At 49.5% G+C, this 13,768-nt stretch overlaps 1 protein-coding gene across 2 annotated transcripts in view; it reads left to right on the top strand.

Annotated features, from left to right (window-relative positions):
- The window catches only part of cdc42bpb (CDC42 binding protein kinase beta (DMPK-like)), a 35,979-nt gene that overhangs the window by 20,026 nt on the left and 2,185 nt on the right, over positions 1–13,768 (top strand). The window contains exons 14-35 of one of the 2 annotated variants that reach the window (XM_084030979.1): positions 155–399; positions 974–1,079; positions 1,276–1,400; positions 1,491–1,596; positions 1,859–2,007; positions 2,085–2,182; positions 3,072–3,151; positions 4,284–4,358; positions 4,465–4,536; positions 6,960–7,065; positions 7,214–7,350; positions 7,515–7,654; positions 7,744–7,825; positions 7,907–8,123; positions 10,177–10,239; positions 10,660–10,901; positions 10,975–11,329; positions 12,582–12,679; positions 12,755–12,839; positions 12,927–13,044; positions 13,145–13,262; positions 13,415–13,648. In XM_084030979.1, the coding sequence (XP_083887105.1) occupies positions 155–399; positions 974–1,079; positions 1,276–1,400; positions 1,491–1,596; positions 1,859–2,007; positions 2,085–2,182; positions 3,072–3,151; positions 4,284–4,358; positions 4,465–4,536; positions 6,960–7,065; positions 7,214–7,350; positions 7,515–7,654; positions 7,744–7,825; positions 7,907–8,123; positions 10,177–10,239; positions 10,660–10,901; positions 10,975–11,329; positions 12,582–12,679; positions 12,755–12,839; positions 12,927–13,044; positions 13,145–13,262; positions 13,415–13,648 (3,051 nt within the window). The remainder of the gene's footprint in view (positions 1–154; positions 400–973; positions 1,080–1,275; positions 1,401–1,490; positions 1,597–1,858; positions 2,008–2,084; positions 2,183–3,071; positions 3,152–4,283; positions 4,359–4,464; positions 4,537–6,959; positions 7,066–7,213; positions 7,351–7,514; positions 7,655–7,743; positions 7,826–7,906; positions 8,124–10,176; positions 10,240–10,659; positions 10,902–10,974; positions 11,330–12,581; positions 12,680–12,754; positions 12,840–12,926; positions 13,045–13,144; positions 13,263–13,414; positions 13,649–13,768) is intronic. The other variant, XM_084030980.1, reaches the window with a different exon arrangement.

The raw sequence follows: 13,768 nt of genomic DNA, 5'->3' as shown, positions 1-13,768 counted from the left end.
ACAATCATTAGTATACCAGGGTGACTGTTAATACACTAGGGCAGTTGTTAGTAAACCAGGGTGACTGGCCATCCCAGGCCTCACAACTGACTGTCTAAAACTGAAATTGGTCCTCACAAAACAAACCAAAGTGTGATTGTGGTTCTGGTCTCAGTCTCAGCAGGGTCGCGGAGCAGCAGCAGGGGGGGTTGAATTTCAGCAGGAGCTGTCCCGTCTAAAGGCAGAGCTGGATAAGAAGGTCCTCTTCTATGAGGAGCAGCTACTGAGGAGAGACTCAACCCACTCCTCTGAGATCAAAAACCTCCGTAAAGACCTGCATGAGTCTGAGGGGACACAGCTAGCAACAAACAAGGAGCTGCTGCAGCTTAGAGACAAGCTGGACAAGGCCAAGAGGGACAGGTGAGTCTTGAGCGGCAGGTGAGTCCTGAACCAAGTCGGTCCTGAACCAGGTCGGCAAGAGGCCCAAGCCATGATAAATTATAGGGACAGGTCAGTCCTGGACCATGTTCATTTAGTGGGACAGGTCAGTCCTGGACCGTGGGCGATTTGTGGGACAGGTCAGCCCTGAACCAGGTCAGTAAGAGGGACAGGTCAGTCCTGAACTAGATCAGCAAGAGGGACAGGTCAGTCCCGAACCATGTTCAATTAGTGGGACAGGTCAGTCCTGAAATGTTGATTTAGTGGGACAGGTCAGTCCTGAACCGTGGTCAATTTGTGGGACAGGTCAGTCCTGAACCAGGTCAGTAAGAGGGACAGGTCAGTCCTGAACCATGATCAATTTGTGGGACAAGTAAGTCCCGAACCAGGTCAGCAAGAGTGGGTCGGTGGTTCCTGAGGGACAGATCAGTTCTGAACCAGGTCATTAACAGGAACGGGTCTATCCTGAACACAGTCAGTAAGAGGTCCATGTCAGTCCTGAACCAGGTTAACTAGGGGAACTTGTCCTGAACCATTTCTTGTTTTGTTCCTGCAGACAAGCAGAGATGGATGAAGCTGTTTCAGCTCTGAAGGAGAAATCTGAAAGAGAAAAACACCTGCTGACAGAAGAAAACCGCAAACTGACAGCTGAAACTGACAAGGTGACAAAGTCCTGCAGTCCTGAAATCCTTAAGGACTGTTGTCCACTAGTACTGTAGTCCTGAAGTATGCTTGGGCGATTTTACAGTATACCAGGGTATTTAGAAATCCCGCCAGTATGATTTTCAATCCTGTCATAAATCCAGGCGCTGCTGTAATAGTGACTGCACATGTTCAGTAACAGTTCTTTTCTCACAGCTGTGTTCGTTTGTGGATAAACTGACGGCCCAGAATCGTCAGCTGGAGGACGACCTACAGGATCTGTCGTCTAAGAAGGAGAGCGTGGCTCACTGGGAGGCTCAGATAGCAGAGATCATCCAATGGTAAGTCCCACCAGCAGGGTGCGCTCTGTGGTGTTAACATATGTGGTGGACCAGCAGAACTCTGTTATTAACATATTAATGTGTGTCCAGGGTGAGCGATGAGAAGGATGCCCGAGGCTACCTTCAGGCTCTCGCCACCAAGATGACTGAGGAGCTGGAAACACTCCGCAGCTCTAGTCTAGGAACAAGACCTCTGGTAACTCATGCACTCACCACACACATACACACAGAACCAGTTTGGATCCAGTTCTGGACCCAGTAGGAGTACCGGAGATCTCACAGAGGGCATCCACAAAAATGTTTGCAGTTTATCTTCTGATCAATGGGTGCTTCCCATTTCTAAAAACAAACATCCCTTCCTCCCTGTCTACCTCCCTTCTGTCCCACCTGTCCTCTCACCCTCACCCACCTGTCCTCTCACCCCCACCCACCTGTCCTCTCAACCCCACCCCTCATAGGACCCCCTGTGGAAGGTGCGTCGCAGTCAGAAGTTGGACATGTCTGCGCGCCTGGAGCTCCAGTCGGCTCTAGATGCTGAGATCAGAGCCAAACAGTTGGTTCAGGAGGAGCTGCGTAAAGTCAAAGCTGCCAACATCAACCTGGAGAGGTCAGTGGTCACACAGACAACCAATCTCTCCCTCATTACCTGTCTGTCTCCTCACCTGTCTTTCTGTCTGTCTGTAGTAAGCTGAAGGAGTCAGAGGAGAGGAGTCACGAGATGGGGGAGCAGGTGGAGAGTCTGATGAAAGAGATGGAGGACAGTCGCTCCCGGTCTGACAAAGGTAAGACAACCTGGAGTCCTTCAGGGCTCAGTACATGGACCTTCAGAGTTCCATGTCCAAGATGCAGCCTGGTGTTCACCAGACTCATTCATGTGTTCAACTCCAGACTCATTCATGCGTTCACCTCCTGACTCATTCATGCTTTCACCTCCAGACTCATTCATGCTTTCACCTCCAGACTCATTCATGCTTTCACCTCCAGACTCATTCCTGCTTTCACCTCTAGACTCATTCATGCTTTCACCTCCAGACTCATTCATGCTTTCACCTCCAGACTCATTCATGCTTTCACCTCCAGACTCATTCCTGCTTTCACCTCTAGACTCATTCATGCTTTCACCTCCAGACTCATTCATGCTTTCACCTCCAGACTCATTCATGCTTTCACCTCCAGACTCATTCATGCTTTCACCTCCAGACTCATTCCTGCTTTCACCTCCTGACTCATTCATGCTTTCACCTCCAGACTCATTCATGCTTTCACCTCCAGACTCATTCATGCTTTCACCTCCAGACTCATTCCTGCTTTCACCTCTAGACTCATTCATGCTTTCACCTCCAGACTCATTCCTGCTTTCACCTCTAGACTCATTCATGCTTTCACCTCTAGACTCATTCATGTGTTAATCTCCAGACTCATTCATGCTTTCACCTCCAGACTCATTCATGCTTTCACCTCTAGACTCATTCCTGCTTTCACCTCTAGACTCATTCATGTGTTCACCTCCAGACTCATTCATGCTTTCACCTCCAGACTCATTCCTGCTTTCACCTCCAGACTCATTCCTGCTTTCACCTCTAGACTCATTCATGTGTTAATCTCTAGGCTCATTCATGTGTTCACCTCCAGACATATTCATGTGTTCACCTCTAACTTGTCTCTCTGCAGGTCTGAAGCTTCCAGACTTCCAGGACTCCATCTTTGAATATTTCAACACGTCTCCTCTGGCTCCTGACCTCACCTTCAGAGTGAGTCTCCTGTCTGTCTCCTCTCCTCTGTCTGACTTGTCTCTGTTCCACCTGTCTGTCTGACTCGTCTCAGGCCTCTAGTCCTTCTGACCTCTTAATGAAGTGGTTCTCAAATTGAGGTTCAGGACCTCCCAGAGGGGTCACATGACCTTTTATTCTGATAGCTCTCTGCTGTTCCTTTTACTAGTGATTAAAAAGCCATGTTGGCTGCAATGAGTTCGATCCAGCCTGTCAAACTGATGAGCTTCTTTAACAAAACAAAGTTCTTCTTCCCTGTCAATTTGTGAATCTAATCTCAGAGAATAGACATGTTTTTTTAAATGTAGATTCAGGATTTTCTTTCTCTGAAAACAAGACAAGAGCAACTTGAGAACTGTTTCCACATGTGATCAAAGTCTGGACAGTTTCATTCAAATCCAATCAAACTTTATTTATAGAGCACTTTTCATACACCAGGTGTGAAGCACAAAGTGCTTTACACAAGAAAGATGAAAACAATAAAGAAAATCCCTCCCTCCCACCCTCCATGCTACACACACACACACACAATGCCAGCAATAGGGAGACATGGCAAGGCACTGAGGATTGAGGAAGCGCTGTCGTTGGGGCCATCCACGCTGGGAGGGGTCACAGACTGTGCCACGGGGGGGCAGGGCACCAGTGCCCAGGCCCTCCGACCCTGACAGACAACAGCTGGTTGGGCTGAAGGGGTTGCATGTTTCCTGTGGAGGGTGCGCTGCACCTGACTGCATTTAAAAAGAAATAGACTTTTATATTCCAGATTGCATGTCAGCAAAAAGTCATCAAGCTGCTTTAAAAGTGACGTGTCTTCTTTTTAAGTAAGTGTTAATTCATGCCGTTGTGAAGAATGGTTCGTGTGGATTTTGAAAAGGGACTGATGATAATTATTTGTAAAATCAACTTGAATATTTAAAGAATCTAATGTGTTTTAATTTAAGAACAGCGTTTTGTGTAAGACTGTATTCATTTGGTTGACAATGAACTAAAACCTCATATCATTCAGACTGTTAACATAATCAACTATCAATTCATGTTTACATAATAGACTATTTTAAAGTAGAGAAGTGATGATGTTCATGTCTCTTCAATGTTTCCTCTCTTTGACATGTAGACCACTGACATAGATTCCACCCCACTGAAACCAGAGACCATGCCCCCCTCGCCCTCCACTACTTCTGAATCCGAGGTCAGTCTCAAATGCTGCTTCTCTAAGTATGTAATATTATTATTAATATGATAGAAGTTCCTTGACTGTGACTTGACCTTGAGGCTTGTTCCGTTTTTGTCAACAGGATATTAAAGCAGCATCAGTCCCAGCAAGCACCTCCCCCACCTACCAGAGCTCAGCATTGACCACGCCAAAGGTATGTTACCTGTGGGGGGTGGGATTCATAAATAAAGTAGCCTCAGAACTAAGGCTGGGTATCGTTTGACAATCTCAGATTTCAATAACGATGGACAACGATACATTTTTCAATACTTAATGAAAACATTATAATATAATTATTATACAAGCTATGTTTCTATAAATAGCTCTTAATATATCACTATGAAGTGGACCACAGCCTCGTCACTGTGAAGTGGACCACAGCCTCGTCACTATGAAGTGGGCCACGGCCTCGTCACTATGAAGTGGGCCACGGCCTCGTCACTATGAAGTGGACCACGACCTCGTCACTATGAAGTGGACCACGGCCTCGTCACTATGAAGTGGGCCACGGCCTCGTCACTATGAAGTGGGCCACGGCCTCGTCACTGTGAAGTGGGCCACGGCCTCGTCACTATGAAGTGGACCACAGCCTCGTCACTGTGAAGTGGGCCACGGCCTCGTCACTATGAAGTGGACCACAGCCTCGTCACTATGAAGTGGGCCACGGCCTCGTCACTATGAAGTGGACCACGGCCTCGTCACTATGAAGTGGGCCACAGCCTCGTCACTATGAAGTGGACCACAGCCTCGTCACTGTGAAGTGGGCCAAGGCCTAGTCACTATGAAGTGGACCACGGCCTCGTCACCGTGAAGTGGACCACGGCCTCGTCACCGCGAAGTGGACCACGGCCTCGTCACCGTGAAGTGGACCACGGCCTCGTTACCGTGAAGTGGACCACGGCCTCGTCACCGCGAAGTGGACCACGGCCTCGTCACCGCGAAGTGGGCCACGGCCTCGTCACTATGAAGTGGACCACGACCTCGTCACTATGAAGTGGACCACGGCCTCGTCACTATGAAGTGGGCCACGGCCTCGTCACTATGAAGTGGGCCACGGCCTCGTCACTGTGAAGTGGGCCACGGCCTCGTCACTATGAAGTGGACCACAGCCTCGTCACTGTGAAGTGGGCCACGGCCTCGTCACTGTGAAGTGGACCACAGCCTCGTCACTATGAAGTGGGCCACGGCCTCGTCACTATGAAGTGGACCACGGCCTCGTCACTATGAAGTGGGCCACAGCCTCGTCACTATGAAGTGGACCACAGCCTCGTCACTGTGAAGTGGGCCAAGGCCTAGTCACTATGAAGTGGACCACGGCCTCGTCACCGTGAAGTGGACCACGGCCTCGTCACCGCGAAGTGGACCACGGCCTCGTCACCGTGAAGTGGACCACGGCCTCGTTACCGTGAAGTGGACCACGGCCTCGTCACCGCGAAGTGGACCACGGCCTCGTCACCGCGAAGTGGGCCACGGCCTCGTCACCGCGAAGTGGGCCACGGCCTCGTCACCGCGAAGTGGGCCACGGCCTCGTCACCGCGAAGTGGGCCACGGCCTCGTCACCGCGAAGTGGGCCACGGCCTCGTCACCGCGAAGTGGGCCACGGCCTCGTCAATATGAAGTGGACCACGGCCTCGTCAATATGAAGTGGACCACGGCCTCGTCACCGCGAAGTGGGCCACGGCCTCGTCACCGCGAAGTGGGCCACGGCCTCGTCAATATGAAGTGGGCCACGGCCTCGTCAATATGAAGTGGGCCACGGCCTCGTCACTATGAAGTGGGCCACGGCCTCGTCACCGCGAAGTGGGCCACGGCCTCGTCAATATGAAGTGGGCCACGGCCTCGTCAATATGAAGTGGGTCACGGCCTCGTCAATATGAAGTGGGCCACGGCCTCGTCACCGCGAAGTGGGCCACGGCCTCGTCACCGCGAAGTGGGCCACGGCCTCGTCAATATGAAGTGGGCCACGGCCTCGTCAATATGAAGTGGGCCACGGCCTCGTCACCGCGAAGTGGGCCACGGCCTCGTCACCGCGAAGTGGGCCACGGCCTCGTCACCGCGAAGTGGGCCACGGCCTCGTCACTATGAAGTTACATTAGCTAGTTTAGCTAGGCACGCTAGCTACCGAACAGCAATAATGGAGTGAACTTAAGCACGTTGAAAAGTATATGATGCTAAACTTGGATAACAACAAGCCATGACAATAATATAGATTAAGTAGCTGCAAATAAAACGGTTTTGTTGCCGCTATCAGAAGAAGTTGCCACGGTTGTTGCTGATTAAGTGGATGGCGTAGCCTGGGATGACTGTCTACGTTCATACACTGATGGCAGAGCAGCCATCTATTATAACTTATTATTATAACTTTTCTGGTGTTGTAGGTATTTGCCGTGTTGTTGTGTCCAGGTATTCAGTTTTGGTACATAACACTTCCACAGACCCTTCCCGGTGTAAACGCTCTAGTCCAGAGAGATGAGTGGAGCTGTTAACTCTTCCATATTAACCCTGTTGTAAAATAATTGTTCAGTGTTTTCTCTCTAAAGAACCGATAACCATCATGTATGTGTGTTGTGTTCACAGCCCAAAGCTCACCAGCTGAGCATCAAGACATTCTCCAGTCCGACTCAGTGCACACACTGCACCTCCCTGATGGTGGGACTCATCAGACAGGGATTCGCCTGTGAAGGTATGCTGACGTCACACTGATGTCGCACTGATGTCACCGTCACACTCAGTGTTCCTGCTACTAACAGTAACCTGTTTAATTCCCACAGCTAAATAGGGCTTAAAGAATAACTGCTCTTATAAAGAGACTTGTCTCCGTCTCTCCTCAGTGTGTTCGTTCATCTGCCACGTTTCCTGTAAAGACCACGCCCCCCTGGTCTGTCCAATCCCAGCAGAGCAGGCCAAGAGACCGCAGGGGATCGACGTCCAGAGAGGCATCGGCACGGCCTACAAGGGCTACGTCAGGGTGAGTGATGGAGGACAGACAGTAGTTTGACAGACGTTAACAGGACTACGTCATGGTGAGTGATGGAGGATAGAGACAGTGGTTTGACAGGCGTTAACAGGACTACGTCAGGGTGAGTGATGGTGGACAGAGACAGTAGACTCACATGTTGGCATCTCCGTCAGATCCCGAAGCCCAGTGGCGTGAAGAAGGGTTGGCAGCGAGCGTTCGCCTTGGTCTCTGACTGTAAACTATTTCTCTACGACATCCCAGAGGGGAAGTCCACCCAGCCAGGAGTGGTGGCCAGTCTGGTCCTGGATCTCAGGTGACTCAAGGATTTTGTCCTCAACTCGTCTGATTATTTCATGTGATTTTAAATACATTGACTGACTTTAACATATTCGTTTGTTCCAGAGAGGAGGAGTTTTCTGTTAGCTCCGTCTTGGCATCCGATGTGATCCACGCCACAAGGAAGGACATCCCCTGCATCTTCAGGGTATGAGAACCTGTCCACTTTGACCTCTCACTTTTTGACCTCTGACCTCCATGTGACCCTTGTTGTTTTTGCTGTGATCAGGTGACATCCTCACAGCTGATCTCTCAGCTGTCCTCGGTGTCTCTGCTGGTGCTGGCGGAGAGTGAAGTGGAGAAAAGGAAGTGGGTCCGGATCCTGGAGGGTCTGCAGAGCATCCTGACCAAGAACCTTCTGAAAAACCAACAGGTCCACATCCTGCACGAGGCCTACGATGCCTCGCTGCCCATCATTAAGACCACGCTGTCTGCCGCTGTTCTCGGTCAGTGATGTCGACCTTTCACTTCTGACAGAGACCAGGACTATGTAGTCCTCTGTAGCACTGGTTCTTGACTTTATGCTGACTCTTACAGTCATCTTGAGAAAGGTTTAACTTTCTTTAAGGGGAATTTGGAGAAGGGTCATTCCATGCCAACTCAGCCACCCATGTACAGGACACCTCTCAGATTTTGCTGAAAAGCAGTGAAAATATGCCTTATGTTACCAAATGAGGGAATCTGAAGTTTCAGGTCAATATCTCTAAAGATTATTTTAGCCTTTTATTATTTTATACAGACAGTGTGGAAACAGGAAGAGAGAGGGAGAAGACATTGCGGGAAACTGATCCTGGGCTGGGAGTTGAACCAGCGTTTAGGACGTTGAGCCTCTGTACATGGGGAGGCTGCCCTAACCACTGCGCCACCGGCGGCTGCCCCTCAGGTCAATATCTCAAATGGTTTGCCCCGGCCGTCCACTTGAATTTCAAGTGCCACGCCCCTTTTTGACACATTGGAATTTCATTTGTTGGCATTTTTGGAGGCCCGTAACTTATCTTCTAATAGTGATAGAAGGCTGGTGAAATTGGTGTGTTAGTTCATTGTAGTTTATATTACACAATGAAGGCAGAATCAACATTCCTTACTGTTTGGGTGAGAGGTGGGTCACCAAAGTCCTAAAAACATTTGACGGCATGTGTGATTTTTCACTTTTTGTGTGCCCCTAGCACCATGATTAATGATCATATTTATTCTAAACAGGATTATTTGTTATATTTGGGAACTTTGCTCTTGCAAAAATTAATTTTAAAAGGTATGGTACCACTGGTGGGGGTTTTATGGGGGTCCAAAAACCCTTTTGGGCAGAGGTGACTCTTTTGGAACCCCATATTTGGACACCCAAATGACCATGTGGGCACTTGATGATCCTAATGGGATTTATACCAGATAAAGATACATATTTGTTCTTTCTTTTCATGAAATAAAACCTTTGACTATGAAGCTCCTTAATATGAATTTTATTCTTCATAATGCACCATTTTGGACATTTTTTCCAGAAGTCTGGAATGTAGCTCAGGGAGAATGATAAAGCATGAAAATAGTGGAAATAACTTCATATTATGCTCAGTGATGGCAAACAATTAAATATTAAGACCGCTGGCCATTCATTTCCTGAAAATCACAAATTAACCCCTTATCCCCAATGAAAGAGACCCGCCTGTGAGAAGCGACTTGCAGCATGAGCAAGTCTGCAGGCCACTGATGCAAACCACATTCTGACACCAATGGAGATGTTTCAATGGGCAAAAGAAAACATTAAGAAGAACATTACATTGTTCTTCGTTAGTGCAGAAGAAAAAAAAAAAACACGAGGAAACTACGAATTGGAGAGACGTTACGCTTCGGCCAGAACGATCAGTGGACCACGATCGCATCATTGCTTTAAACCAATTTTCAAAAATAAGATACGGATGAAATGAATATCACAGGATACAATATTCACAGATGTCGATGCAGGACAACAATCAGATTCAGAACACTTGGATACAGAACCCAGAGGCAGAACACTCGCAGTCAGATCAGCCACAAAACTCAAGTTTCGAGCCAGGAAAATAGGGTTTTTGATATGGTACCACTGGTGGTACCATATCTTTCAAATTCATTTTGGCAATAGCAAAGTTCCCAAATATGATTTTGCCTTCAGAATTGTGTAGTACAAACTACAATGAACTAACACACCAATTTTCAGCCATCTATCACTGTGTCAAAAAGGGGTGTGGCACTTGAAATTCAAATGGACGCCACGGTCAAACCGTTTGAGATATTGACCTGAAACTTCAGATTCCCTCGTTTGGTAACATAAAGACTATTTTCAACGCTTTTCAGCAAATTCTGAGTGGTGTCATGTACATGGTACCCCGATATTGGCTGTTTTCGCATGGAATGACCCAGAAGGTTTTGAGAAGGTCTTCATAGATCAGAGAAGGGTTTTGGGGGGGGGGCTGGGCTCTGAAGGTGTGATGGTTTTGATCCTGATGAATCCACGTTTCCTCTCTTAAGATCGAGAGAGGATCGCCCTGGGAACCGAAGACGGACTGTTTGTGGTCGAGGTCACCAGAGATGGTGAGAAAACAAACTGTTTTGTCATGTCCACACCAAACAGGAAGCTGTTCTTCTCGCGTTACTGACATAGTTTGACAGTGTGATCGACTTCCACAGCATTTACAAAGCAGCAATAGTGGTTATTTCAGCCATGAATGATGAAACATTGTCTGTGTCTAGCAGTCAAACCCCGCCTCCTCTCCGGCGCGTCCAACCTGGGCGATGCAAATAAACACAAATGATCCTGTGGCCAAACTTTCAAAGTTTTGATTGAAGCTAAGATTAGTTAATCAGCAACGAGACAGAACCAGTAGCAGCCTGCTCTACCAACTCTATTTGATCAGCAATGATAATTCACATCTTTTAATTTACTTTTTATGCAGTCCCGCCATACATTTGGTGTGAACAATAGCTGACAAACCTCTGTCTCTCTCTCTCCAGTGATCGTGAGAGCAGCAGACAGTAAGAAGGTTTATCAGATCGATTTGATCCCAAAGGAGAAGATCATTGCTCTTCTCTGCGGTCGGAACCGCCACGTCCACCTTCACCACTGGGGGGCGCTGGAGGGTGGAGAGTCAGCCTTTGACATCAAGCTGACGGAGACCAAAGGCTGCCAGGCTCTGACTACAGGGGTCCTACGACCTGGAGGCCCCGCCTGCCTACTGGCTGCAGTCAAACGACAGGTGAGATATTTGAACAAAAGAACCGTTCACTTCACTGTGGTTCTGTTCTTGTTTTCATGCTCTGATTCTCTAGGTTCTGTGCTACGAGATCACTCGAGCCAAGCCCCACTATAAGAGGCTGTGGGAGGTGCAGGCTCCAGGTGTGGTGCAGTGGTTGGGCATGGTGAGGGAGCGTCTGTGCGTCGGTTATCCCTCAGGCTTCGCTCTACTGGCCCTGCAAGGGGAGTCTTCCCCCATCAGCCTGGTCAGCCCGGCTGACCCCTCGCTGGCCTTCCTGGCCCAGCAGCCTCTAGACGCTCTGCATGCCCTGGAGGTGGGATCTACCGAGCTGCTGCTCTGCTTCAGCCAGCTTGGCATCTACGTGGACGGACAGGGCCGCCGGTCCCGAACCCAGGAGCTGATGTGGCCCGCAACACCACTCTCCTGCAGTACGTTATTAGTACTAGTACTTTGAGTATGTCGTCATGGAAGTGAATGTTGATGTTAAACAGTTCAGGCAGGTGCAGGCGGTTGTCTGGCTTCCTTGAGTGAGGTCAGGTATGTCCAGTGAGATCAGGTGAGGTCAGGTATGTCCGGTGAGGTCAGGTATGTCCGGTGAGGTCAGGTATCTCAGGTAAGTCAGGTGAGGTCAGGTATGTCAGGTGAGGTCAGGTATGTCCAGTGAGATCAGGTGAGGTCAAGTATGTCCGGTGAGGTCAGGTATCTCAGGTAAGTCAGGTGAGGTCAGGTATGTCCAGTGAGGTCGGGTATGTCCAGTGAGGTCGGGTATGTCCAGTGATGTCAGGTAAGTCAGGTGAGGTCAGGTAAGTCAGGTGAGGTCAGGTATGTCTAGTGAGGTCAGGTAAGTCAGGTGAGGTCAGGTTTGTCAGGTATATCGAGTGAAGTCAGGTGAGGTCAGGTTTGTCAGGTATGTCCAGTGAGGTCGGGTATGTCCAATGAGGTCGGGTATGTCCAGTGAGGTCGGGTATGTCCAGTGAGGTCAGGTAAGTCAGGTGAGGTCAGGTATGTCTAGTGAGGTCGGGTATGTCCAGTGAGGTCGGGTATGTCCAGTGAGGTCAGGTAAGTCAGGTGAGGTCAGGTATGTCCAGTGAGGTCGGGTATGTCAGGTAAGGTCGGGTATGTCCAGTGAGGTCGGGTGTGTCCAGTGAGGTCGGTAAGTCAGGTGAGGTCGGGTATTTCCAGTGAGGTCGGGTATGTCCAGTGAGGTCAGGTATGTCAGGTCAGGTATGTCCAGTGAGGTCGGGTATGTCCAGTGAGGTCAGGTAAGTCAGGTGAGGTCAGGTATGTCTAGTGAGGTCAGGTGAGGTCAGGTTTGTCAGGTATATCTAGTGAGGTCGGGTATGTCCAGTGAGGTCAGGTAGGTCAGGTATGTCCAGTGAGGTCAGGTATGTCAGGTATGTCCAGTGAGGTCAGGTATGTCCAGTGAGGTTCGGTATGTCCAGTGAGGTTCGGTATGTCCGGTGAGGTCGGGTATGTCCAGTGAGGTCAGGTATGTCCAGTGAGGTTCGGTATGTCCGGTGAGGTCGGGTATGTCCAGTGAGGTCAGGTATGTCCAGTGAGGTCAGGTATGTGTGTGAATCCTGGCACCCACTATGACTGTCTGTGATGAGTCATCTTATCATATAGCCATAAATCAGCTTTGATTTGAGGTTATTGATCAACAACTGTCCGTTTCTCCAGGCTCTAACTCGTCCCACCTGACCGTCTACAGTGAATACGGGCTGGATGTCTTCGATATTCACACCACAGAGTGGGTTCAGACCATCTCCCACCGCAAGGTAACCAATCGCAGCGAAGCAAACAGCCGCTCACTGTTTAGAAACAGCCAATCATATGCAAGTCTTTATCCTCAGATCAGACCCCTGAATGTTGAAGGGACATTGAACCTGCTGAGTTCGGAACCTCCTCGGCTGATTTACTTCAGTAATACCTCGTCAGGTAACAAGCAGACACACACCTGGACACTGCCTCACCTCGCCCACCTTGATGCTGTACTGTCTCACCTGTCTGTCCGTCTGTCCTCAGAGGGAGACCTCACCATCCCAGAGACATCGGACCAGAGCAGGAAGTTGATGGTTCGAACGCGCAGCAAGAGGAAGTTCCTCTTCAAGGTTCCAGAGGAGGAACGCCTTCAGCAGAGGAGGTGACTTTGGTTCATGTCTATTATCATGTCTCTTTAATCTGTAGTGATGTGTATTACGGTGTGTATGTGTGTAGTGATGTGTGTATTCATGTTGTTTCAGGGAGATGCTCAGGGATCCAGAGCTCAGATCAAAGATGATTTCTAATCCCACAAACTTTAACCATGTGGCTCACATGGGACCAGGAGACGGCATGCAGGTCCTCATGGACCTCCCTCTGGTAACTCTTCCTCCTCACTGCACCTCCTCCTCCGCCTGCCGGCATGTTCTCCTCCCTCACCTCCTCCCCCCTGACAGCTCTGGTCATCACACTGACTCCTCTCTTCTCTTCCCTTCCTCCCCCTGTCTCATCTTCTTCCCCCCGGTGGTCAGGTTGGTGATGTCATCTCCCTCTCCCCCTCACCCTCCCCCTCCTCCTCGTCCTCCTCCTTCCGTCACACCCTCATCTCCCCCCCCTCCAACTTTGAGCACGTCTATCACATGACATCGGCATCGGCCGGCGCCTTCTTGCAGAAAGACGCCTCCTCTTCCTCCTCCCAGCAGAGCCTCCTGCAGCCTTCCTCCTCCTCCTCCTCCTCTTCTCCCTCCACCTCCTCTCTGGGAAGGGTAGGCCAGCTTCACTCTATCTCTCTCACCCCTGCTCCCCTTCTCCTTCCCTACACTTGTCTCCTGCCTGGTTTGTTCTCCTTATCACTAATCTGAACAGCTGCTTAATCTTTATTTTCA

Source organism: Eutrigla gurnardus (assembly GCF_963514095.1).
Source record: "Eutrigla gurnardus genome assembly, chromosome: 16".
In the NCBI taxonomy this organism is placed as follows: Eukaryota; Metazoa; Chordata; class Actinopteri; order Perciformes; family Triglidae; genus Eutrigla; species Eutrigla gurnardus.
Note: the sequence above shows the minus strand (reverse complement) of the source record. Positions and strands in the feature narration are given on the sequence as shown.